Below are 23891 nucleotides of genomic sequence, written 5' to 3' on the forward strand. Positions count from 1 at the left end.
CTAAAGAGAGACGCACACAGCTGGAGACCAGGGGACACTGAAGAGAGACGCACGCAGCTGGAGACCAGGGGACACTGAAGAGAGACGCACGGAGCTGGAGACCAGGGGACACTAAAGAGAGACGCACACAGCTGGAGACCAGGGGACACTGAAGAGAGACGCACACAGCTGGAGACCAGGGGACACTAAAGAGAGACGCACACAGCTGGAGACCAGGGGACACTAAAGAGAGACGCACACAGCTGGAGACCAGGGGACACTAAAGAGAGACGCACACAGCTGACCTGAGTACTTCTACTTTACTCAAGTACAAGATCTGAGTACTTCTACTTTACTCAAGTACAAGACCTGAGTACTTCTACTTGAGTAAAGTACAAGATCTGAGTACTTCTACTTTACTCAAGTACAAGACCTGAGTACTTCTACTTTACTCAAGTACAAGACCTGAGTACTTCTACTTTACTCAAGTACAAGACCTGAGTACTTCTACTTTACTCAAGTACAAGATCTGAGTACTTCTACTTTACTCAAGTACAAGATCTGAGTACTTCTACTTTACTCAAGTACAAGACCTGAGTACTTCTACTTTACTCAAGTACAAGACCTGAGTACTTCTACTTTACTCAAGTACAAGACCTGAGTACTTCTACTTTACTCAAGTACAAGACCTGAGTACTTCTACTTACTCAAGTACAAGACCTGAGTACTTCTACTTTACTCAAGTACAAGATCTGAGTACTTCTACTTTACTCAAGTACAAAACCTGAGTACTTCTACTTATTCAAGTACAAGACCTGAGTACTTCTACTTTACTCAAGTACAAAACCTGAGTACTTCTACTTATTCAAGTACAAGACCTGAGTACTTCTACTTTACTCAAGTACAAGACCTGAGTACTTCTACTTTACTCAAGTACAAGACCTGAGTACTTCTACTTTACTCAAGTACAAGACCTGAGTACTTCTACTTTACTCAAGTACAAGACCTGAGTACTTCTACTTTACTCAAGTACAAGACCTGAGTACTTCTACTTTACTCAAGTACAAGATCTGAGTACTTCTACTTTACTCAAGTACAAGACCTGAGTACTTCTACTTTAACTCAAGTACAAGATCTGAGTACTTCTACTTTACTCAAGTACAAGACCTGAGTACTTCTACTTTAACTCAAGTACAAGACCTGAGTACTTCTACTTTACTCAAGTACAAGATCTGTACAAATACTTAAAGAGGAATAGAATTACTAATGAAAGATTAAAAGAAGAGAAAGGACAAAAATATCTCAGATTAATATCTCAGATAAATATCTCAGATTAATATCTCAGATTAATATCTCAGATAAATATCTCAGATTAATATCTCAGATTAATATCTCAGATTAATATCTCAGATTAATATCTCAGATTAATATCTCAGATTAATATCTCAGATTAATAACTCAGATTAATATCTCAGATAAATATCTCAGATAAATATCTCAGATTAATATCTCAGATGAATATCTCAGATAAATATCTCAGATTAATATCTCAGATTAATATCTCAGATTAATATCTCAGATTAATATCTCAGATAAATATCTCAGATTAATAACTCAGATTAATATCTCAGATTAATATCTCAGATTAATAACTCAGATAAATATCTCAGATTAATAACTCAGATTAATAACTCAGATTAATATCTCAGATTAATAACTCAGATTAATATCTCAGATTAATATCTCAGATTAATATCTCAGATTAATATCTCAGATAAATATCTCAGATTAATAACTCAGATTAATATCTCAGATTAATATCTCAGATTAATAACTCAGATTAATATCTCAGATTAATAACTCAGATTAATAACTCAGATTAATATCTCAGATTAATATCTCAGATAAATATCTCAGATTAATATCTCAGATAAATATCTCAGATTAATATCTCAGATATTAACAATATAAAAGATTCAAGATTAATTTAGATATTCTAAAAAAGTCCCCAAATCTTCGGTGAGTAGCAGGACTATTTCCACTCCTGCCAAAGCTATGAAATGTGACCCCCAAAAGGTTAGATGTAAAGGATACGGTCGTTTCCTCATTTGTTCCACAGGGACTCTTACTTTACTGGCTAACTTGGTCAAGAGTCATTAAGAGACACTCACCAGAATGCAATGGATCTGAAGTGACGAGAGAGCAACAGGTCCCCCATTCATCAGAATACAGTGGGTGTGAAAGTGCTTTCCAGAATACAATCAATAACAACATTTGGCCCAGAGTGTAAAGTCAGGTCTCAGCTTTATTAATATGTTGCTGAAGAACAGAGTTCACAGATACAGGAGTTACAGAGCTACAGGAATCTGAGACTCAGCGTGATAACCATCAGCAATATTTCCAACAGCATGGCGTTAACAGAGACTCTGAAACAGTGAGCTGTGAGTTCTGAAGAGAAGAGAATTAACAAACGCTCAATGGAGAGATGGGACCAACAGAAACAACTCCAACAGATCCTCCTGACTTTTACTCAAACTATGATTTTATATTCCATCATTATATTGTAGAGAAAGCAAGTCTTAGGCTTGTCCCAAACAGAACCCCCCCCATCAGAACTCTTTTATCCTCCAAAGATTACTCACTTTAAAAACTGATCAAAAAACAGGTAGAGAAAAAGCAATTGGCTCCTGAAGTGCTTTGTGTCCTAAAATAATGAACATTAATTCATAAGGAACTATTCCCATCATGTTGATACGAGTGGTATTTCAGCAGGAGTTCAGACAGAGCGGCGGCTGGACATATATGATTGAGTATATGGTGCTGCAATAGAAAGTTCCATTACAGAAGAAGCGTCGGCTTTAAACAGACAAGATAATAAAATCAACATTTACTGAAAGACAAAGGTCACTCTTTCATATGGTCATTCTTTCTGCTCCCTCCGGGTCTAAATGCATCTTTGACTATGTGTAGCACGTTAAAGTTAAGATGGGATGTGGGGTGGCCGTCTCCACCTTTAGACGGACCAAGAATGGCCCACTGTGTGCAGATGTGTGTGAGTGTTAGGCTGCTGAGCCGGTGTATGTCAGCCCCTGCCTCTATGAATGTGTGTGAATGTAAAAGCGCTGACGGGTGGTAAAGACCCCATAAAGCGCTGTATGAATCCAGCTCATTTACAAATCAACTGGACACAGGTAGGCATAGTTGGAACTCCAATAAGCCCAGAGACCTGGGATGAGAGGCTCAGTGAATTTGGTGCGTATGGTGTACAGGTGAGTCAGGGTGTTAGAGGAGACTCTGTAGAAGGACAAAGTGCCAGCAGGCCAGTCCAGATACACCCCCAATGTACGGAAGCCACCGGAGGGATAGGGTTCAAAAAACAGCCTCTTATTGTCATGGTACCCCTTTAGATATTGTTCGTGTAAATACAAATATTTGCCAAAAGTCCAGGATTGTGAATTATAGCCGAACTCGCTCACTTTACTTTGAATTCTGTCAGCCCCCTTGTATGCAACAGCAGCATAAACAGATTCATAGGAACTAGTGCTCCACTCTACCTCCCAGTAATGGCACCCAGATAACTCCTCTTTGCACATCACCTGTGGGGCTTCACTAAACCTCTCTGGATGAGAAGGATAATACTTCCAGTTTCCACATGTTGCCTTTTTGTTTCCGTCAGACAGAGTGAGATAGCCGTTTGCAGTGTTTGGGTCCAGGTTGAGATCACAGGCATCTGATGGAGAAACATAACAACATATCTTATCAGCACAAAGACGGAGCAACAGGCTGCTGGAGAATTCATATTTTCAACTCAAAAAGCAAGACTTACACCAGATCAGATCTCTCTTGTCTGTGATGCTCTCCACAGAAGAAGGCTTTTGACATTGAAAGTCTTCAGTGACCAGCTGGCCTCTCCTGTAGTGGTAGATGGTAGCTCCTTTGTACTCTTCATTGGTTTTGGATGTTATGAGGAAACGGAATTTGCTGTTGTTCTTCAGCGCTTTGGAAGAACCCTGGAAAAATGCAGCTTTTTCTCTCATTGTGTTCAGAACTTCCTCGGAGAAGTACCACTGCTCTTCATGGGTACTTCCTAACTTGCGGGATTTCAAGAAGTCAGCCATCTCATCAAGGTACACATCACCCTTTATCATGGAGGTGAAAACAAAGCACAGAGCATCCTCTACACCTGGAGCAAGAACCTCTCTGTCCAGCTCGGTCTGGTTCAGGACGATCTTCACTCCCTCCATGCTGTCGACACAGGACCTGATGACGTTGATTTCTCTCTCTTTGTTTTCCAGCCACCTGTTCAGTGTGTCGTGGTTGAAGGGTGACTGGTGTCGGTCTTCAAAGACTTTCTCCAGTGAGCTCTCATCTTCCTTTCCTTCACGGATGGAGGGAACTTTCTGCCTCATGATCTGCTGGATGTTAGATTTATAATAACCACACAGCTTTTGGAAAGTGCGTAGGTCTTTTGTGATTTGTGGGAAGTCCTCTACCAGTTTGTCTCCCAAAGAATCGTTGCATCTCATTTCTGCTTCCTTTAACTCTTCCAGAGCATCTTGCACCTTCCTCACTAACTCCACGCTGATCCCGGTCATAAGCTCAGTGGCTTTGGGATCAAAATGTTTCAGTGGCATCAGCCAGACCTTCACTGGGACAGAATTCTCTCCTTCTTCTCCCAGTAGCTGTGGAAGTTCTACGTAGGTCTGCACTGCCTCTTGAAATGTTGCTGGGTTGCTTTTGAGATTGAAGTCTCCATAGAATTTGCAGGAGAATTTGTTAGTCAGGGCTTTCTCTTCATCAGTCAGCTTGATGTCAACTTTCCCTTCAACATCAAAACCCGGGATCTTCTTTATCACAGCCTGCATGCTGCCCTGGATGTCCTGAACTTGGTTGGCTTCTAACTTCTCACTGTCAAACACGAAGAAGGCATTTGCCCCATACAGGATGCCTGTGACTACATGTGTGGCCAAACCCTTCTCAATAACCTCAATCTGTTGGGCGTCCAGGGTAACATTATGCACTGACAACTCCTTAAAGTTGGTGGTAGCTTTGTACTGAAAGGTCACTCTGCTCTGATTCTTGAATTTCTTCTCATCATTCAGATACTTAGCAGATCCTCCAACTTCTATCAGTCCACTCAGGAAACTGACCTTCAGAGAAGCTTCAATATCCAGCATGTTGGACTTGGATTCAGTGGTATCAGATGCAGAAACTGCAAAGTTACTGCTTTGCTGAGGGCTTTCAGATATCTTGTCTTTTATAGTGTTAAGGTCCCACAATGTCAAACCTGCAGAACAGAAAAGGGAAAACATCGGTCTTCTGATCAAGAAGGAATAAATCCCAATCAATAAAACCAAGAAATTAGAAGAGGACCTATTTTATCAAACCGCTGAAACTCAGAAACGCATCCAAACCTCCGGTAAAGGAGGTGTGCGAATAATGTGAGTAATACGACCAGATAACGGTTCTCAGGTGTCAAAGATTACAGAACACTTGACTCTATAATCACGGTAATGGAAATACAGCCAATAGAGGTTCAAACAAGAAGTCTAAGCTGATAGCTGGAGAGCTAGCTAGCATTCACTGTCTTTATGACCATGTCAGGCTGCTTTCCTCATTGAGTTCACACAGACTTGCACTTGACACAATTAGTTTAAAGTGGCTGCATTTAAATTCAGTACATGTCATGTTTCATATTGAAACCACCCCTCTTTCCGTTCCCAGTACTGTCTCTGAATTAGAAGTTGGTCTCTTGATGGAAATAATTCTGAAAGAAAGTAATCAAAGGACGAGACTCACCTGGGACCAGTTCGTCCTTCCGAGCGTCATACAGCATCCCGAGGGTGAAAGGTCGTCCCAGGGCAGCAACGTCCATGTGATCTGAGGTCCTTTCTCCAACCTGCAGAGAAGAAACAACACAATGTAAAAAAGGATTTTGGAGGGTAGTATATATTATCCAAGCAAATCGTTTAAAGTATACTCAAGGTATAGAAGTGAGCATTGTTAGTATGGGTACATTCTTTCTACACTACCTACTTTCTGACAGTACCAACTGAAACACCAAAAAACTGGATAAAGTCTACTTGAAGACATCAGGTCCACACTGCCCCTTTGCGCATGCGTCAGCAGTGGTTCTTGGCTGCAGGCCAGAGGAACGGTCTCTTTGGCGCTGTTCTGGTGTGTCGAAATGTCCAAAGGTTAGATATTACTTTTCTACCATGTGGTGTAAATGTCCACGTTTATTATGTTGACATTCATCACAGGACGTGTTGTCTGCTTGCTTCACTGTTAGACAAGGAATTTAACTTTGTTCTCATCTGTTACGCACTGGCAGTCGGTCACTGATTGTTATGCTCGATAGCTGTAGCTATGTTATTCAAGGTCATTTATTCTTGCCAGAGACAAGCAGGAGCCAGCAGACCTATATATATTACTCATTTATAATTCATACATTTTATTGAAAAATTGAGTTTAACTTTACCTAATTTCTCAAAGTTAGTTGTGTATGTTAAATGTGGGTATAATTATATTGGGTAAAATCTACTCAACAGATGTGTGTGCAAATTGTTACCCCCTTTTTATTGAGTAGTTCTTATAGGTTCTTTTTTACAACACAGACTTCAGAACCTGATTTACACGCTTTCAGCTCAACAGTTTACTGTGCTTAATCATACTTTGTATTTCTGCATTAGTTGCAGGGAGAGTTTTACACAGAACAGTAAAAGTCTCAAATATAAACAAGTGTTTGTCTGTCAGTGCTCACCTGGGGAAGTTGTGTAGATCAGAGGAGTTGTGTGAGGGTCTTCTGACTTCCAGCAGGAGCTTCAAGTCTGATGAAGTGTGATGTAGTGAGGTTACTTATATACTGTCAGAAGCTCTCCTCTACCGACCTCCCACACATGTGAACCAACTTGGAAAAAACATTTCTTAATCTGACTTGTCTTGACTGGCCATAACACCATTCTGATCTGACAAACAGAGAGTCCTGTATACGTAGGAATGCAGAGATACTTCCCTGAGACTGATTATATCTCATTGATACTGTTCCTGCGGACTTCTTCCATAACATGCTTCTATTGGTACTTCTCACTTCTCTTAACTTGCATCCCTGCGTCCCTCACTTGCTTATTTTCCTTGTGCATTAGTCCCTCCCACCAGGGATGCACAGAGAGACGCAAGGAAACCACGCGAAGAGAGGGGAAGCAAGGAAATGTGCTTTAAGAGCGGTACGTCCTTTCCTCGGAGCGCCACGTGAAGCGGACGTCGCTTCTCAGGTGGGGGCGAGGAGCGATGGAAATGACAAATAAGAGAACTGAGAAGTACCCTATATATACACAATACATAATTCCAATAAAGTTGGGAAGTTGAGTAAGAAAACAGAATGCAAAGATTTAAAATACTGTTCTACCTAAATTAAATGAAATACACTACAAAGACGAGATACGTAATGTTCAGACTGATGAACTGTATGTCTTTTTGTAAACAACAAAAGACAGGGAAAGTTGAGGACTGCTCAAAGAGCACCTGTTTTCCATTGAACAGGTTCATTTGAAACAGGTGAGTTTCATGATTGGGTACAAAAGGAGCCTCTCAGTTTACAAGCAAGGATGGGGCGAGGGTCCCCACTTTGTTAACAACTACGCAGACATAAACTCCACCAGTTTAGGAACAACGTGAACTGAATGAGGGAATAAAGCGTTTAGATTTGCAGCCCCTTCTGCTTGGAGTAATGTACAGAAGGAGCTGGAATAGATGTTATAACTATGGGGAGTTCATTTGAAAGGAAAAGGAACAAAATACTCTTGGTGGTTGTGGTTGCTCTTTTATCCCTGAAATGAAGTTGTGTTAACATTGTGCCCGGTTTAACGCTGTTCACAGTATCTGTTGTTTCCATACTGACCGGTTTTTACCATTCCTTCTGTGTGTAGTATTCGTCTGCCTGTATTGTGTGTTGTAACAGTGTTGTTGTTGCTTTTCTTGGCCAGGTCTCTCTTGGAAAACAGATGTTAATCTCAATGAGACTTAGCTGGTTAAATAAAGGATATATATATATACATATATTTGTATTTAAACGCACTATAGGGTTACTTCACTTTATTTGGTTCAATCAGCAACATGATGTGAATAACTCTGCTCCTGCGTACGTGTGTTACATAACAGAAACAAAGAAGAGCTGCTGGCACAGAATAGTTTAAGCACCTCCTCCAGACACCAGGTGTGTCTTGATAAGCGAAACAGCATACCTGCAGAGCTGCTGCAGAGGGTCATGACAACCAAACTCAGGACGGAGGACGTGAAAAACAAAGAAGGGTGTTTGCTGTCCGATGCTGGCACAGAATGATTCAAACACTTCCTTCTCCTTACATTTCGTTTAGTTCACGCTGTTATCCAGAGCCACTTACAAAAAGTGCAAAAACCATAAAGAAAGTGCAGATATAGAATGCATTTTGTTCCAATATAATTTATACCTTCATTCAGAGTCCATATTACGTTAGCTGACGTCCGGATAATGTGTCTGTGATGAAGCTGTCCTTACATGATTGACACCCTGAAGTATTAACACAAAGAAAGCAGCATGGCAGTAAAACAGCTGGGTGTCCGTCTAGCTCTACAGCTGACGTCAGCTGATGAATGTTAAGTGACAGTCACAAGTTCAAAACTGATCAATCATTTATTACCATTTCTAATTCAAATAGACACTCCCATTTTCCGTTCTCAACATTAGTAGTTGCTTGAAACAAAAGTAGGTACAAATCTTTATTTCATTTCAGAAACCTGCTCCTGCTGTCAGTAGAGGAACTCTTTGGTTGAAGACTTTTCAAGAGAAGGATAACAACATTCTCAAAAAAGTGTAATCAGACCAGGCACAACTCATGTGAATATATTTCAACCTATCATCCGTCTGGTAGAAGAGGATGACCGTCTGTTATTGCATTAGGGTGGTGCCAATATATCTAGTTGAATAAAGAAAAGATATATATTGAATTCACATTTGTTACAAAACTCACTTCCCTCAACATTTCCAGTGAAAATGTTTGAGTCTGAAATCCTAACCCTAACCCACAGAAGAGACAAATAGTTTGTGATGAAACCTCAGTCATGGTTTTACTGGCCTGGGTCTGTTTCTTGAAGGATGTTGGTCAGGGTAGGAATTTTTGTCAAATCTAAATGAATATTAAACTGCCAGGTTTTTTGGACTGTAACCCTTTTCCGAAACACACCATTTATGGAAAGATGCAACAAGGATCTGACAGCGGGATTATTCTTGGTCCGTTTGATAATCACATATCTATGCATATGAAAGTGAGTCCTAAGCTCTTTATATTTCCTTATACTTATATATCCCTCCTCTTGTATTGCTTATAAAATGCCCCTGGACTCTGAGGAAACGCTTTGCATCTGGACTCTGAGGAAACGCTTTGCATCTGGACTCTGAGGAAACGCTTTGCATCTGGACTCTGAGGAAACGCTTTGCATGCATATACTCAAGCATTATTTATCCAGCCGCCGCTCTGTCTGAACTCGTGCTGAAATACCACTCGTATCAACATGATGGGAATAGTTCCTTATGAATTAATGTTCATTATTTTAGGACACAAAGCACTTCAGGAGCCAATTGCTTTTTCTCTACCTGTTTTTTGATCAGTTTTTAAAGTGAGTAATCTTTGGAGGATAAAAGAGTTCTGATGGGGGGGGGGGTTCTGTTTGGGACAAGCCTAAGACTTGCTTTCTCTACAATATAATGATGGAATATAAAATCATAGTTTGAGTAAAAGTCAGGAGGATCTGTTTGAGTTGTTTCTGTTGGTCCCATCTCTCCATTGAGCGTTTGTTAATTCTCTTCTCTTCAGAACTCACAGCTCACTGTTTCAGTCTCTGTTAACGCCATGCTGTTGGAAATATTGCTGATGGTTATCACGCTGAGTCTCAGATTCCTGTAGCTCTGTAACTCCTGTATCTGTGAACTCTGTTCTTCAGCAACATATTAATAAAGCTGAGACCTGACTTTACACTCTGGGCCAAATGTTGTTATTGATTGTATTCTGGAAAGCACTTTCACACCCACTGTATTCTGATGAATGGGGGACCTGTTGCTCTCTCGTCACTTCAGATCCATTGCATTCTGGTCATTACTGGTTATACTGGGGAAAGTTACTTGCGGCATTGAATCTTGAGCTGATAATTCTAGCTTTACTTTCAACTTTTAAATTAAAATAATAGTCAAAAACAAACTGTAAACCTAACCCTATAGTTTGACAAACCATGTGGTCTTGAATTTAGTAAACGGGAGACTTCTTCTTCTGGCTGATGATCCAGTACAGGGCAGTTTCAAACAACAGGTAATAATTCATCTTAAAGATAAAGTAGAGTTCCCAGAAATACATACATTACATCATGACCAGCTGACGTCAGGTGTTGAATCAGCCATATTGTTCTTAACCCTTTGACACAGAACATGGGTCAGAAGTGACCCGAGTGAGTTTTAATTGTAAATATCTTTGCAGTGAACTACTTGAATAATTTAGAATTCCAGGTATTCCTCAATTAACTTTTTTTTCCAATAAAAGTCACGTTTGGATCATTACCCCTCTAAGAGACTACATGGGTCAAAATGACCCGTGTTGACATACAATGTTATTTCATGCACGGCTGAGGGTTTTTTTGCTGTATTTTTGGAAATCAATGTATTTAATCATTTAATATTCCAGTTATTCATTAAATATCTTGTTTCTGATTAACACACATCATTATCTTCATTGTCCCTTTCTTAATTTATGAACTGAAACACTTTTTGTATCACTACATCAGGTTTACACACATGGGTCAAAAATGACAATGCCAAATAATTCACGATAACAATATTATCGCGACATCTATAGAAAATGTTAACAAAGTAATAATAATAATAATAATGATAATAATGATAATAATAATAATAATAATGATAATAATAATAATAATATTATTATTATTATTATTATCATTATTATTAATAATAATAATAATGATAATGATAATAATAATAATAATAATAATAATAATAATGCCATCAGTCAAATTCATCTCAAATTCATTGGGTTATTGTGCATTTTGTGTCCAGTGTACAAAAATAACAACACAAACTGTTGTCTTCTTGGGATTTTGTATTTCGGATCAACTGTTGTCCTCAGTGCTTTAAACCCTGGCCTCTCTACAGTTCTAAAGGACATCATGCTTTGCTATAAAGCAGTCCAATGATTCAGTGATGGCTTCATTCAAACATGCACTACCCATGTGTGCTCTCCTTTTCTTATCCATTGACTCAAACACCGTCAGCTGACCTGGATCCCTGGCTCTGTGTCGCTTCTCTGACGCTGCCTAACAAATAACCAGGGGAGAGAAAAAACTGTTCAGTCCAACGCCGTGATAACTAAGCTGTAACACAACTAAGACCGTAGTGTAACATTTTCCGTCTCTGGGCTAGCAAACTAACTGCAGCTTACTCTCTGTACCGGGGAGAAGTCTGCAGGGTGATGGACGCGAGGGTGGGTGGACAGGTTGGTAGCATTGCCCCCTTTTGCGCTTACTGTTGCTTGGCTCTTCTAGCAGACTGGGGTCTCTATCTCTCTCACACCGTTCACGAAATCCAAAAAACTCCCAAACTGGCGAGGCAACTCTTTTTGGGTGCGGGAGTGTCTCGCTCTGCTCTGTAATCTCCTTCTGCGTGGTTTTGCGCGACAGTAGAGTCCACACAGCACAGCATACACTGCTAGTAGCTGCTAGCTAGCACGGCACACACAGTGCTAGAAGCTGCTAGCTAGCTAGTTCCCGCGTCTTCTGTTTAATGGCGGGGTGGCGCAAACCAGTGTGAAGGGGCGTTATCGCCACCTACTGGTTGGAGTGTGAACTAGATTGTTGTATTATTTACATATCGTCAATACTTCATTTTTTAAATATCACGGTTACCGTAAACACTGGTATATCGTGACACCCCTAGTTTCAGAAGAGACTCCAAAGTCTCCAAAGAGTTCATATTATTATTTTCCATGGAAATGTAATTTAGATTTTCTGTTTATTCACCATTTCAATCTCCAAGAAACACCAAGTTTGTATCTAAAATGTACGGCTTTACATCTCTAAGGTTAAAGTACTTTTCATGTAAATAAATTAATCCGGGGTTATTTTAAGATTATCTTTTGGGGAACAACAACAAACTTTGCTCAGAGTTTGTTGAAGAAAACTGTTTGCATTAAGAAGCGTCACGCTGTTCTTTGGGAGGACGTTGTTCTTTGGGAGGACGTTGTTCTTTGGGAGGACGTTGTTCTTTGGGAGGACGTTGTTGGTGAAATAATTCAATAAATGTGAGTCGACATCGAGGAGGATCAGAGGGTGTCTGCTCCCACTGACAGGGGAGAATAGCTGCAGGGCAAACACACACACACACACACACACACACACACACACACACACACACACACACACACAAACACACACCAGTACACACAACTGAATGACACAGGTAAACACACACTTCCACGCACAAGGAACAAATCATGTCCAAGCAATGTTTGACTTATTACAATTCAGGTCGTCTTTTTAAGACTTTCCATCATTTCTGACAGGAACAACAACATACATAAAGTCTGTGTGTGTGTGTGTGTGTGTGTGTGTGTGTGTGTGTGTGTGTGTGTGTGTGTGTGTGTGTGTGTGTGTGTGTGTGTGTGTGTGTAATAAATGTATTTATTGAACAACTGAAAGTGAGAGGGATGAAGACAGAGATCTGCTGGACTTTAAAAAATTAATCTCAAGCTGGCGGGCAGCGAGCACCTACAGCGAGTCTGGCTTTACATCATTAATGCGTGTGTGTGTGTGTGTGTGTGTGTGTGTGTAAATGTCTCCTCTCAGCTGGAGCTCCTCTAGTTCAGTTCAGAATCATCTCTGTGTCTTCGACCGCCCATCATTCTTCTTCTTTCTCTCCTTCGGTCCCCCTCTTCCTCTTCCTCTTCCTCGTTGAATCGTTTGTTTTCAGACTGTGATTCTGTCTTTCCTGTTCACTGTATGGTGTTTAGTTCTCTGACCCCTCTCTATCCCGCAACCTTTCTCCTCTTCCATCAGTTCCTAACTTTATTTTCTCTGCTGTGTTTTGCAGGAACTTGTTTTTCCGTCAGTCCCAGATTTCAGCGTCGCACGTTCAATTATTGATGAAGACCCTCACCCTCCTCCTCCTCTTCTCCCCTGAGGCTTCAAGCTGAGGGACGCCAAAAAATACTGAAATCTCTAAAGAATCTGCACCCCGACACACACTCACACACACTCACACACACTCACAGCAGGTAAACACACACTGTGAATGGGAAACACACTTTACATGGCAACACACACTCACAGACACACACTGCGAATAAACACAAGTACTTACAGACACACACTAGGGTAAGGAACCCACACACTACGGAAAGGAACACACACACTACGGAAAGGAACACACACACTATAGGGAAAGGAACACACACACTATAGGGTAAGGAACCCACACACTACGGAAAGGAACACACACACTATAGGGTAAGGAACACACACACTAGGGTAAGGAACACACACACTAGGGTAAGGAACACACACACTAGGGTAAGGAACACACACACTATAGGGTAAGGAACACACACACTAGGGTAAGGAACACACACACTAGGGTAAGGAACACACACACTACGGAAAGGAACACAGACACTACGGAAAGGAACACACACACTAGGGTAAGGAACACACACACTAGGGTAAGGAACACACACACTAGGGTAAGGAACACACACACTAGGGTAAGGAACACACACACTAGGGTAAGGAACACACACACTAGGGAAAGGAACAGAGGGTAGTGGAGTTCCAACAGTGGCCTCTAGAGGTGGTGGAGTGAGAAACACCTCAGAATACAAACAGATTTTAAAACCTCTTTCCCCTGCAGTTATTCCTCTGATTCAAGGAAACATACTGCAGTGTATGAATTATTGAGAGCACGTTGACAGGATGTCACAACAAAAGCAGCAGAACAAGAAACAGCTGCTCCACCCCCCCCCCCCCCCCCCACCCCCCCCCCCGACGACAACAGCTGTCAATCAAACATCTGTATGGCATACAGTCAATACAAATACAGAACAGCTGAACTGCAAATCATCCCAAAACACACACGACCTTACCCTAGACATCTGCAGCACAAGAGACAGTTTCACAGTTTAAATATGAGGCTGGAGCTCATTTGAATAAAAACTGAAATGTGAACATTGGATAAAACCAGGTTCAAAATGTGGGTTTAATTCAACGTTTTTTACAGTGAATTGTATTTTTTACAGTGTATAATGTAGAAAATACTGCCAGTCCTTTTTCTGTTGTTTTCACACACAACCACTGCAGGATAAACGCTGGTGGTCACTTTGCACTGCACCTCTGCTTCATCAAAAAGAAACCAGATGTAGATCCAAACAGTGTCTGTCTGAACAACCCTCCCATTAGTGACAGGACATGTTTTTGTTCACGCTCCTGTCCATTCAGTGGTGTCCTCCATGGTTTCATAAGTCCCGTCTTATTGTGATCCAGTTTTCTTTGAATAGGTAGAAGTGACTGCAGGAAGTTCCTCTCGGACCTGCAGCGAGTGTTTACATGTTAATTGTTTAATTGTAAAGTCTTCTGGAACAGTTTGCTAAATTTTGAAAATTCAAAATATCCACCAACCAATCACAGGAAGACCCGCCCACCAATCAGGGGACAGGGCACACCTGTTGGAGGGGATCAGTCCTATGGAAGCTTGTAAGGGCCAACATGTATAATGACACGTTATTATTAATTGCTTGAATTCTTTATGCTTATATTTAAACAACAAAAACATGAATAAATTCAATTGTTATGAACAAATACATCTCAGACTAATAAGCAAGTGTTTAATTTGATTCTTAGTTGTTCCACTTTTAAATGAATAAATCCCAAATTATATTAGACGATAAATTCATGAATTCAAAATATATTTAATGCTTAAATAATAATAAGTAGTAACGTAATGTGTTGCCTTGCTGTCTCCCAGTAAATGCAGATTACATCTCAAACATGTTCTGTCAAACCAAGTGAGTTATTCAGGCTGATGCTGTTCCTCCGGTTCAAACCTTCCGTCTGACTTCAGTTTCTCCTCAGTTTTCACACACACAGGTGAACGCATTATGGAGAGGTCAGAGCAGAGAGGCAGCATGTCGGTCCGACGCCAGGGAGCAGTTGGGGGTTCGGGGCCTTATTGCTCAAATGGTAAACACACTGTACTTCTATATCTCTTCATCAGGTCTCTGGACCCCTCAAAGCTTCACATACTACGAGTCTTTCACCCATTCACACCTCATTCATGCAGAGCAGCGCCTCTTGCTCTAGGGAAGCTAACACACACACACACACTCACACACCGTTGGCCATCGGGAGAAGGTCAGGGTTCAGTCTCTTGCATTTTTAGATGTTGTGATTTGATCCCGTCTCTCTGTTTGAAACGTACTGTTTTGTCTCTGGTGAAATGAGATGAAGGAAAGAGGACGGACACACAGGGACTCGTTAGGAGCTCCGCACAGAACAGAGTCATCATTTATAAGTGAGGGCGAGGGGAACACACCCTGCAGCTTTATCTTTACTATGAATGATTCACACTTTACATCGATACATCATCTCATCAGACTATTTAAATAAAGATAAGCTCCGACCCTAAGACTTTCTTCCACTGTTTCTACTTTGAACATCTCAAGGTAATGAAATGGTGCGTTCAAGGACAGTTTGACACTTGCAGACTCGCTTTTTCCTGTTAACCGAAAACGCTCAACTGTCTGTATTGTTATTCTATGCTGTGGAAATGCTTTTCTTTGACACAACATTCATGCAGATTTGGCAAAAAATAGGAAACAAAAAAGTAGATCAATCTTATTGTGATGTATCTGCAGTTTCAAGTCTCCAACAAGTGGCTTCATATCAGACTTACAGAACATCTGTGACTGGCAGAGAATACAGCTGGAGATAGCTAGAAATAAAACACAATTATTTAAAAGCTCAGAAATGATACTTTATTGATGTTGTGCAAACATTCATTACAAAGGACGCAACCTAAACCCCCAGAAAGGGGAGTGACAGCCGCACACAGACCCTAACCCTGATATATGGAATACCTCTTATAATTATTTTTCTCATTGTTTTGATGTGTTTCTACAGTGCACAGCCCAGGCGTCAGGGTCAGGTTTCAGGTTATTTGATGCTACCCGTAGGTAGATTTAGTTTGCAGATGAAAAGGCCGCATCCAGCCGGACACACACTCCAAAAGCAACCCTGACTCCGCTCTACACTTTGGGACGACTTACCTCCACATTTCGTTCCCTGCAACTATTTCTTCTTTGCCTTTTCAACCACATCTCATGAAAAGTCCTATTTTGCAGCTAGAGTTGTACTCAGCAATCATGGAAAGACACACACACACAGCCTGCAGTTTTCTTCACCTGCAGGCAGACATGGTTTAATAATGTTATTGATCGCTGTGTGTTTGTTCACTGACACGTGATCAGCATGCTGGAGTGAAACACACACACACACACACACACACACACACACACACACACACACAGAAAAATCAATAGTATTTTGATCCAAAGAAACAAATCTATTGATGGATAAACTGAAAAAAGGACTAGGAGGCAAAGACAGGAAGAGAAGGGAAAGGTAGAAATACTAAACCACGGAAGTTTTAGACCTTTTTAGAACGGGAGCATATTTTCTGAAAGTGGGGAAATCAAAAACATCTGCAGCATTTAGAGAGAGACACACACAGCTGGAGACCAGGGGACACTAAAGAGAGACGCACACAGCTGGAGACCAGGGGACACTAAAGAGAGACGCACACAGCTGGAGACCAGGGGACACTAAAGAGAGACGCACACAGCTGGGACCAGGGGACACTAAAGAGAGACGCACGCAGCTGGAGACCAGGGGACACTAAAGAGAGACGCACACAGCTGGAGACCAGGGGACACTAAAGAGAGACGCACGCAGCTGGAGACCAGGGGACACTAAAGAGAGACGCACACAGCTGGAGACCAGGGGACACTAAAGAGAGACGCAAAGACCAGGGGACACTAAAGAGAGACGCACACAGCCGGCGACCAGGGGACACTAAAGAGAGACGCACACAGCTGGAGACCAGGGGACACTAAAGAGAGACGCACACAGCTGGAGACCAGGGGACACTAAAGAGAGACGCACACAGCTGGAGACCAGGGGACACTAAAGAGAGACGCACACAGCTGGAGACCAGGGGACACTAAAGAGAGACGCACACAGCTGGAGACCAGGGCACACTAAAGAGAGACGCAAAGACCAGGGGACACTAAAGAGAGACGCACACAGCTGGGACCGGAGCGCTGGGTGACGTTCAGGATCATAAAGCTGGACATCTTAATTCAGCGTTTGTTAATTTTCTTCTTTGTGACAAAAAATAAATAAATCATGACTAAAAACAGCTTTTAGTAAACTGCTCATGTTTCCTCTGCTGAATGTCCTCTAGATGCTGCAGATGTTTCTGCATGTGTTGAAGAGCTGCTGCAGATGTTTCTGTATCTGCATCCTCTCTGAAGCTGCAGCTCCTCCTGATGGAGGACGTTGGTCGTTGTGTTTTATTTGCACCCGTCGGCCTCCGTAAGTGACCATACTAAAAGTACCAACACTGTTGAAAAGACAGAAATGAGTGCATTTTAAAAAGTGAGGATGTCTTGAGAGAAGAGGGACTCTATAGATAGAGTATAGGTAGAGCAGAAACAGGGAGAACAACCACATAAAAACCCAGTACTGATGTGTACATGTACAGGAGAGACAGTGAACGCCTCACGGCACATTATCAATAATAAACACACACACACACACACACACACACACACACACACACACACACACACACACACACACACACACACACACACACACACACACACACACACACACACACACACACACACACAGAACGTCCTCAGGCTGAACTTTCATTAGAGGGGCAACACGCCTGATTAAACTGACACACACACACACACACACACACACACACACAGCTGGCCTAATCAATGAGTAATTCCACCTGCAGGGAGAGAGGGAGCAGCAGGTCCTGTGATGTGTAGTGAAATGTATGTGTGTGTGTGTGTGTGTGTGTGTGTGTGTGTGTGTGTGTGTGTGTGTGTGTGTGTGTGTGTGTGTGTGTGTGTGTGTGTGTGTGTGTGTGTGTCTGTGTGTCTGTGTGTGTGTGTGTGTGTGTGTGTGTGTGAGTGTGTGTGTGTGTGTGAGTTGTATTTCCTCACACATGCTTCCTTTGCTTATGAAACAGTTGTTTGTTAGAAGAGATGAAACTGATTTACAGAAACAGTGTTTATGATGCAAGGCGCTGAAATGCATCCAGCATGACTTCACCTGCAGCGTCCGGCCCGTCAGACATCCAGAATATCTGCTGAAGTTTGACTGCAGACTTCAGAAACTCCAGCGACTGCAGGAACAAACTTAACTTAACTTCTCTGTTTTTTCCAGGAGGTTTTATTGTTGGATCTTTTTCTGTTTCACAAAAAAAACGAAAACAACTCAAAATGAAAACGAACATTTGAGTGCTGGAGGGAGAGATGTATTACAAAGCATGATTAAATAGAATGAAATCAAATCAGAGTCAAATGAAACTTAAATGAGGATTGAATTTAAATGTAAATCAAATAAATAACCCAGATAGATTTCATGATGTGCAATCTACATTCAGCTCATAAATCAAATGTAAAGAAAGACGAGAATGGAAATCAATCAATCAATTCGAGCCCTGCATTGTTTTGGTGTTTGCTGCATTGCCATTTGGTAATAAGAAAAGTAACAGGGATTATAAGCAGCAAAATATCCAGTCTGATGAAATAAGCTGAAAGCAGTGTCGGGACTTTGAGAGAGGGTATCGATCTACGACCTGAAACCTGCAGACCCTCCGAACTGAAAGGATGAAAAGGGTTTTGATCTGCGGCCCGTGGCGTCCAACGAGCCGTTTCATTGGGTCTAACAAAGCGCAGCGTGTTAACAGCTCAAGCCAGACCTCCGCTAATTACTGACCAGCCCTCTTTATTTATACTTCTTGAGCAGAAATCTGGATTTGGTTTGTTTTTCAGTCAAATCTTAAACTTAAAGGATGTCCATATTCCTCTTTCCGTCATCAAATTCCACAAAAAATAACAAATCCCATCTACCAACATGCATTGCATTTAAAAGCCTGATGAAAAGACTTCCTCTGCAGCATGAGACTCCATCCCAAGTAAAGAGCCATCCCATAACAACATCCTGCAGCCTCAAATACTCACAAGAGCACCACATGTGCATTAATACGCTGCTGGAAGTAGTCCCTGAAGTGTGCTTCCTGTTGGTTTGATTCAAAACGACATTGAGCTGCTGTTTCAGGAAGTTACTGGTTTATTTGTCAGCTGTTTATAAAGGTGTACATTTCCAATAGGAATCAATGGTTTCCAGACTACGACTCAAACCTCATTCATACAACAAATCAGAAAGAGTTATTTTAGAACAGGAATGTCCAAGCAGCACTTAAATGCACCAGTGACCTGCAGGAGTCTCTGTTTAAATTGGGCTAAAAGACTTTAAACTTGAACGGCTCTTAGACCTGTGGGTCAATGGGCTCCAAGACAAGAAAAACACGTCTTTAAACTTAAAACTGAAGAAGTTGGAGAGTGAAGAATCTGTGTAAAATGGGCCTGAAGACAAACACGATTTTACGACTTCAAACGTCAGCATGAACTCAGAGTGACGACAGGTTTGAGTCCAATTCAAGCTGAAGTGATCTGTGTGAAATGGGCTAAAAGACACGAGAGGAAATCCCCCGTCTGATGATCTCAAAATGAAGGTATTCTGCAGACAGGAAGTTGAATGTGTGGCAAAGGAACCCCAACATAGTGTATGGTAGAAGGTCTGAAAGCCAACAGGGAAACCTCTCAGCCCTCTCGCTGCTGCTCTCCGCGGGTCCGGGGTTTGATCTCCGGCCCGTGTCGTCTCTGGCACCAACGAGCCGTTTCATTGGGTTTAATAAACCGGAGCCAACAACTGTCATCTGAGCACCAAGCCAACCCCCCCACCCCTCCCCCTAAACCCCACACCCCCCGGCCATAAGGAGTCCATTATGTGCCTGTGTTTCCCGCTGCCGAGGTTTGTAAAGAAAGGCTGAACAGCAGCCAGCTTCTGTCAGTCAGACTCCCAAACATCAGGAGGCCCGCTTTTAATTAAGCTCACAAACAAGAGCAGTTAGTAAACAAAGATCAACAACAAGAGCAGTTAGTAAACAAAGATCAACAACAAGAGCAGTTAGTAAACAAAGATCAACAACAAGAGCAGTTAGTAAACAAGGATCAACAACAAGATCAACAACAAGAGCAGTTAGTAAACAAAGATCAACAACAAGAGCAGTTAGTAAACAAAGATCAACAACAAGAGCAGTTAGTAAACAAAGATCAACAACAAGAGGAGTTAGTAAACAAAGATCAACAACAAGAGCAGTTAGTAAACAAAGATCAACAACAAGAGCAGTTAGTAAACAAAGATCAACAACAAGAGCAGTTAGTAAACAAAGATCAACAACAAGAGCAGTTAGTAAACAAAGATCAACAACAAGAGGAGTTAGTCAACAAAGATCAACAACAAGAGCAGTTAGTAAACAAAGATCAACAACAAGAGAGCTAGTCAACAAAGATCAACAACAAGAGCAGTTAGTCAACAAAGATCAACAACAAGAGCAGTTAGTAAACAAAGATCAACAACAAGAGCAGTTAGTAAACAAAGATCAACAACAAGAGCAGTTAGTCAACAAAGATCAACAACAAGAGCAGTTAGTCAACAAAGATCAACAACAAGAGCAGTTAGTAAACAAAGATCAACAACAAGAGCAGTTAGTAAACAAAGATCAACAACAAGAGCAGTTAGTCAACAAAGATCAACAACAAGAGCAGTTAGTCAACAAAGATCAACAACAAGAGCAGTTAATCAACAAAGATCAACAACAAGAGCAGTTAGTCAACAAAGATCAACAACAAGAGCAGTTAGTCAACAAAGATCAACAACAAGAGCAGTTAGTAAACAAAGATCAACAACAAGAGCAGTTAGTCAACAAAGATCAACAACAAGAGCAGTTAGTAAACAAAGATCAACAACAAGAGCAGTTAGTAAACAAAGATCAACAACAAGAGGAGTTAGTAAACAAAGATCAACAACAAGAGCAGTTAGTAAACAAAGATCAACAACAAGAGCAGTTAGTAAACAAAGATCAACAACAAGAGCAGTTAGTAAACAACAACAAGAGCAGTTAGTAAACAAAGATCAACAACAAGAGCAGTTAGTAAACAAAGATCAACAACAAGAGCAGTTAGTAAACAAAGATCAACAACAAGAGCAGTTAGTAAACAAAGATCAACAACAAGAGCAGTTAGTAAACAAAGATCAACAACAGGAGGAGTTAGTAAACAAAAGCGCCTGAAGAGGAGGAGGTCCTGATCAGACTCAGGACAACAACAACAACAATATTTTTTATTATTGTTGTTGTTGTTGTTATTATTTGTTGGCCTCAAATTGGTCAAATAAGAAATGTTGTGTCTGGATTTATGTGTATGGTCTGTGAGGGATACACAGTGAAAGTGGAAGATGGGTAAAAACAGTCCCACAGAAATGATGAGTTTGAAGAATCGTTACTTCCGGAATAAACTGAACTGTTCTGCAGGAAAAAAGTGTCAAATAAAATCTAATATTTTCTGAACTTTGAATCAAAATGTGTTATTCATAAATGCTGAATAAGGTTTTTATGAATAATGTACATTTTCCTCGGCAGTCTCTGAATATGTTGAGATCATTTAAACTGAAGAAGGTTAAATACAAACACAGTTTTTGGGTCTTGTCTCCGAGACATTTTAGCACATGAATATTCAACGAGGCCTCTGATACCCACATTTATATTTAGCTGTTTTCGCTGTTTCGGTTTTTTTCTACATATTTCAATATTTTCTAAACTTTTAAAAATCTGCTTCAACTAAAAGTCAACCAACTCCAGTGAAGCTGCACTGAGGTTAGGGTTTATTCCCTATATATATTTGGACTCACCATCTCTCCCCCTCCTCTTCCACTGGGCCCTCAGCGGTCAGTGAGTCGCTTCTAATCCCCTTTTGATGAGCTCAGTTAATGGCCCCCTGCTGGGCCCTTTGGCTCTGTTCATTAGGCGGCACACGACCCTCTCCACGCCCATATGAAGGCTCCATAAATCCCCCCCAAATCAAAGTGGACAAAGTTTACTTTCTTGAACTTCTGCTGCAAGTTTGTCCCGAAGTGATGCCTCCCTGCAAAAGCTTCTTGGAGGGAGGGGTCCACGCTCTCCTCCAGCAGCAGGACCGACCCGGAGCAGGGAGCTCCAGACGCGGCTGTGATCTCAGAGAAGCTCCGTGCGCCATCGTGGAGCTCCTGGGCCCCGCGGCGCTGCGCTTCCTGCAGCCGGAGAGGAGCTCCGTGGAGCGGGCGCAGAGGCGGAGGCGCGTCGCCGCCAACGCCCGGGAGAGGAGGAGGATGCTCGGCCTGAACGTGGCCTTCGACCGGCTGCGGAGCGTCATCCCGGAGCTGCAGAGTCAAAGGAAGCTCTCCAAGTCCGAGACCCTGCAGATGGCGCAGATCTACATCGCGACGCTCAGCGAGCTGCTGCAGGAGGAGGAACCGGAGCAGAGCCGCAAACAGGGGGCCACACCGGGGGCCACACCGGGAGACACCGGGAAGAGCAGCCGTGGCCCGGAGGAGAAGCAGAGGGGCTTTAATGAGGACACGTGGGGGAGGACCAGCGGCACCAAATGACTTTTGAAATACTTTTCTGCAGAAATGATTTGTTCGATGAAGAAAAGGCTTTAGACTCAGAGATGATCAGCCTGTAATGCAACGTTAGTTTCAGCTTACTGCAAAAGAATCAGTGGAAGTCCATTTCAGACATGTCGTATATCCTTGAGGATGTTCCTCTCATGAACCTGTGTACTCTACATTTCAGATTCAGATATTGTTTGCTCCATCTATTTTACGCCCAGTTGCTTTTTACTTTGAAAACTCCACTAAGGATTTACATTGGCAAACTACAAAATCAAAATGATTTTACATGCAGTTTGAAGCGATAACATCTGTAAATTTAGGATCAAAACTACATGTTTCATTTAATAACGGAGTGTTTGTGGGTCCTTTGTCCACCACTGACAATAACTGTGTATTTTAAATGTTTAGACTTTTAAACTGAAATTGGAATATATGTTCCTGCTGAAAAGATAACCCTCTGAAGATTCTTTTCTCGTGCAAAACTTTTTTCACTCATCGTTGAAGAAATGTGAAAATGTTGCAGATAATAGAAAATCTGTTTTGGAGAAAAAGGCACTGAAAATAATAATGTATATTAAATGTTTGAGAGACGTGTTGACTATAAATATATTTTTCTTACAAAAACGTCCTCCTGGTTTTATTGTCTTTGCATCACATTGAGCTTTTATCCAAAGCGGCTTACAGTAAGGGCAGTAAACCATAAAGCCAGACCATAATAAGAGCTGCTGCATCGGTGAACTCTCGGAGACACAGGAGGCTCTTCAGAAGATATGCACACTACTCCAGGAGTTTTTTCAGGACAGTTTTCCGCCATTACTTTTGTGTCTAAATCGTTTTTCAGGATAATTATTATAATTATTACTTTGTCCTATAATTTATCAGGGGGTCCAAACTACGGCCCGTGGTCCCTTTCTTAAAGTACATCAGAATAGAGCCCTCTCCTGTAACTCACACAGAACTTCACGTGTTGATAAAGCCGCTTTCCAAATCAATTCAGTCAAATCAAAATGAAAGCATTTTCTAGA

At 41.5% G+C, this 23891-nt stretch overlaps 2 protein-coding genes across 3 annotated transcripts; one reads left to right on the top strand and one right to left on the bottom strand.

The window, feature by feature from the left end:
• Nucleotides 1-2266: 2266 nt before the first annotated feature.
• Nucleotides 2267-6979, bottom strand: LOC134871149 (stonustoxin subunit beta-like). 2 transcript variants are annotated; one of them, XM_063893766.1, is made up of 4 exons: nucleotides 6743-6979; nucleotides 5779-5878; nucleotides 3806-5266; nucleotides 2267-3709 (listed from the first exon to the last, which is right to left on the bottom strand). In XM_063893766.1, exons 2-4 carry the CDS (start codon nucleotides 5852-5854, stop codon nucleotides 3150-3152), a joined length of 2097 nt encoding a protein of 698 aa, XP_063749836.1. In that variant the 5' UTR covers nucleotides 5855-5878; nucleotides 6743-6979; the 3' UTR covers nucleotides 2267-3149. The 2 variants fall into 2 exon arrangements, with proteins under 2 accessions (XP_063749836.1, XP_063749835.1); XM_063893765.1 differs by lacking the exon at nucleotides 6743-6979 and adding an exon at nucleotides 6016-6166.
• A 15366-nt stretch (nucleotides 6980-22345) lies between these two features.
• atoh1c (atonal bHLH transcription factor 1c) lies at nucleotides 22346-23444 on the top strand. The gene has a single exon (XM_063893978.1). It carries the CDS (start codon nucleotides 22351-22353, stop codon nucleotides 22858-22860), a length of 510 nt encoding a protein of 169 aa, XP_063750048.1. The 5' UTR covers nucleotides 22346-22350; the 3' UTR covers nucleotides 22861-23444.
• The last annotated feature ends 447 nt before the right edge of the window (nucleotides 23445-23891 follow it).

This window comes from Eleginops maclovinus, chromosome 10 (assembly GCF_036324505.1).
Source record: "Eleginops maclovinus isolate JMC-PN-2008 ecotype Puerto Natales chromosome 10, JC_Emac_rtc_rv5, whole genome shotgun sequence".
Taxonomy (NCBI): Eukaryota; Metazoa; Chordata; class Actinopteri; order Perciformes; family Eleginopidae; genus Eleginops; species Eleginops maclovinus.

Excerpts from the sequence above, each read along its gene's own strand:
- atoh1c (XM_063893978.1), top strand. The coding sequence starts at position 22,351 with ATGCCTCCCTGCAAAAGCTTCTTGGAGGGAGGGGTCCACGCTCTCCTC.
- LOC134871149 (XM_063893765.1), bottom strand. The coding sequence starts at position 6,072 with ATGTCTTCAAGTAGACTTTATCCAGTTTTTTGGTGTTTCAGTTGGTAC. Across the intron at positions 5,879-6,015 it reads TCAGTTGGTACTGTCAGAAA|GTTGGAGAAAGGACCTCAGA; the intron begins GTAGGTAGTGTA and ends TCTTCTCTGCAG. Across the intron at positions 3,710-3,805 it reads CAAGAGAGATCTGATCTGGT|ATGCCTGTGATCTCAACCTG; the intron begins GTAAGTCTTGCT and ends TTTCTCCATCAG.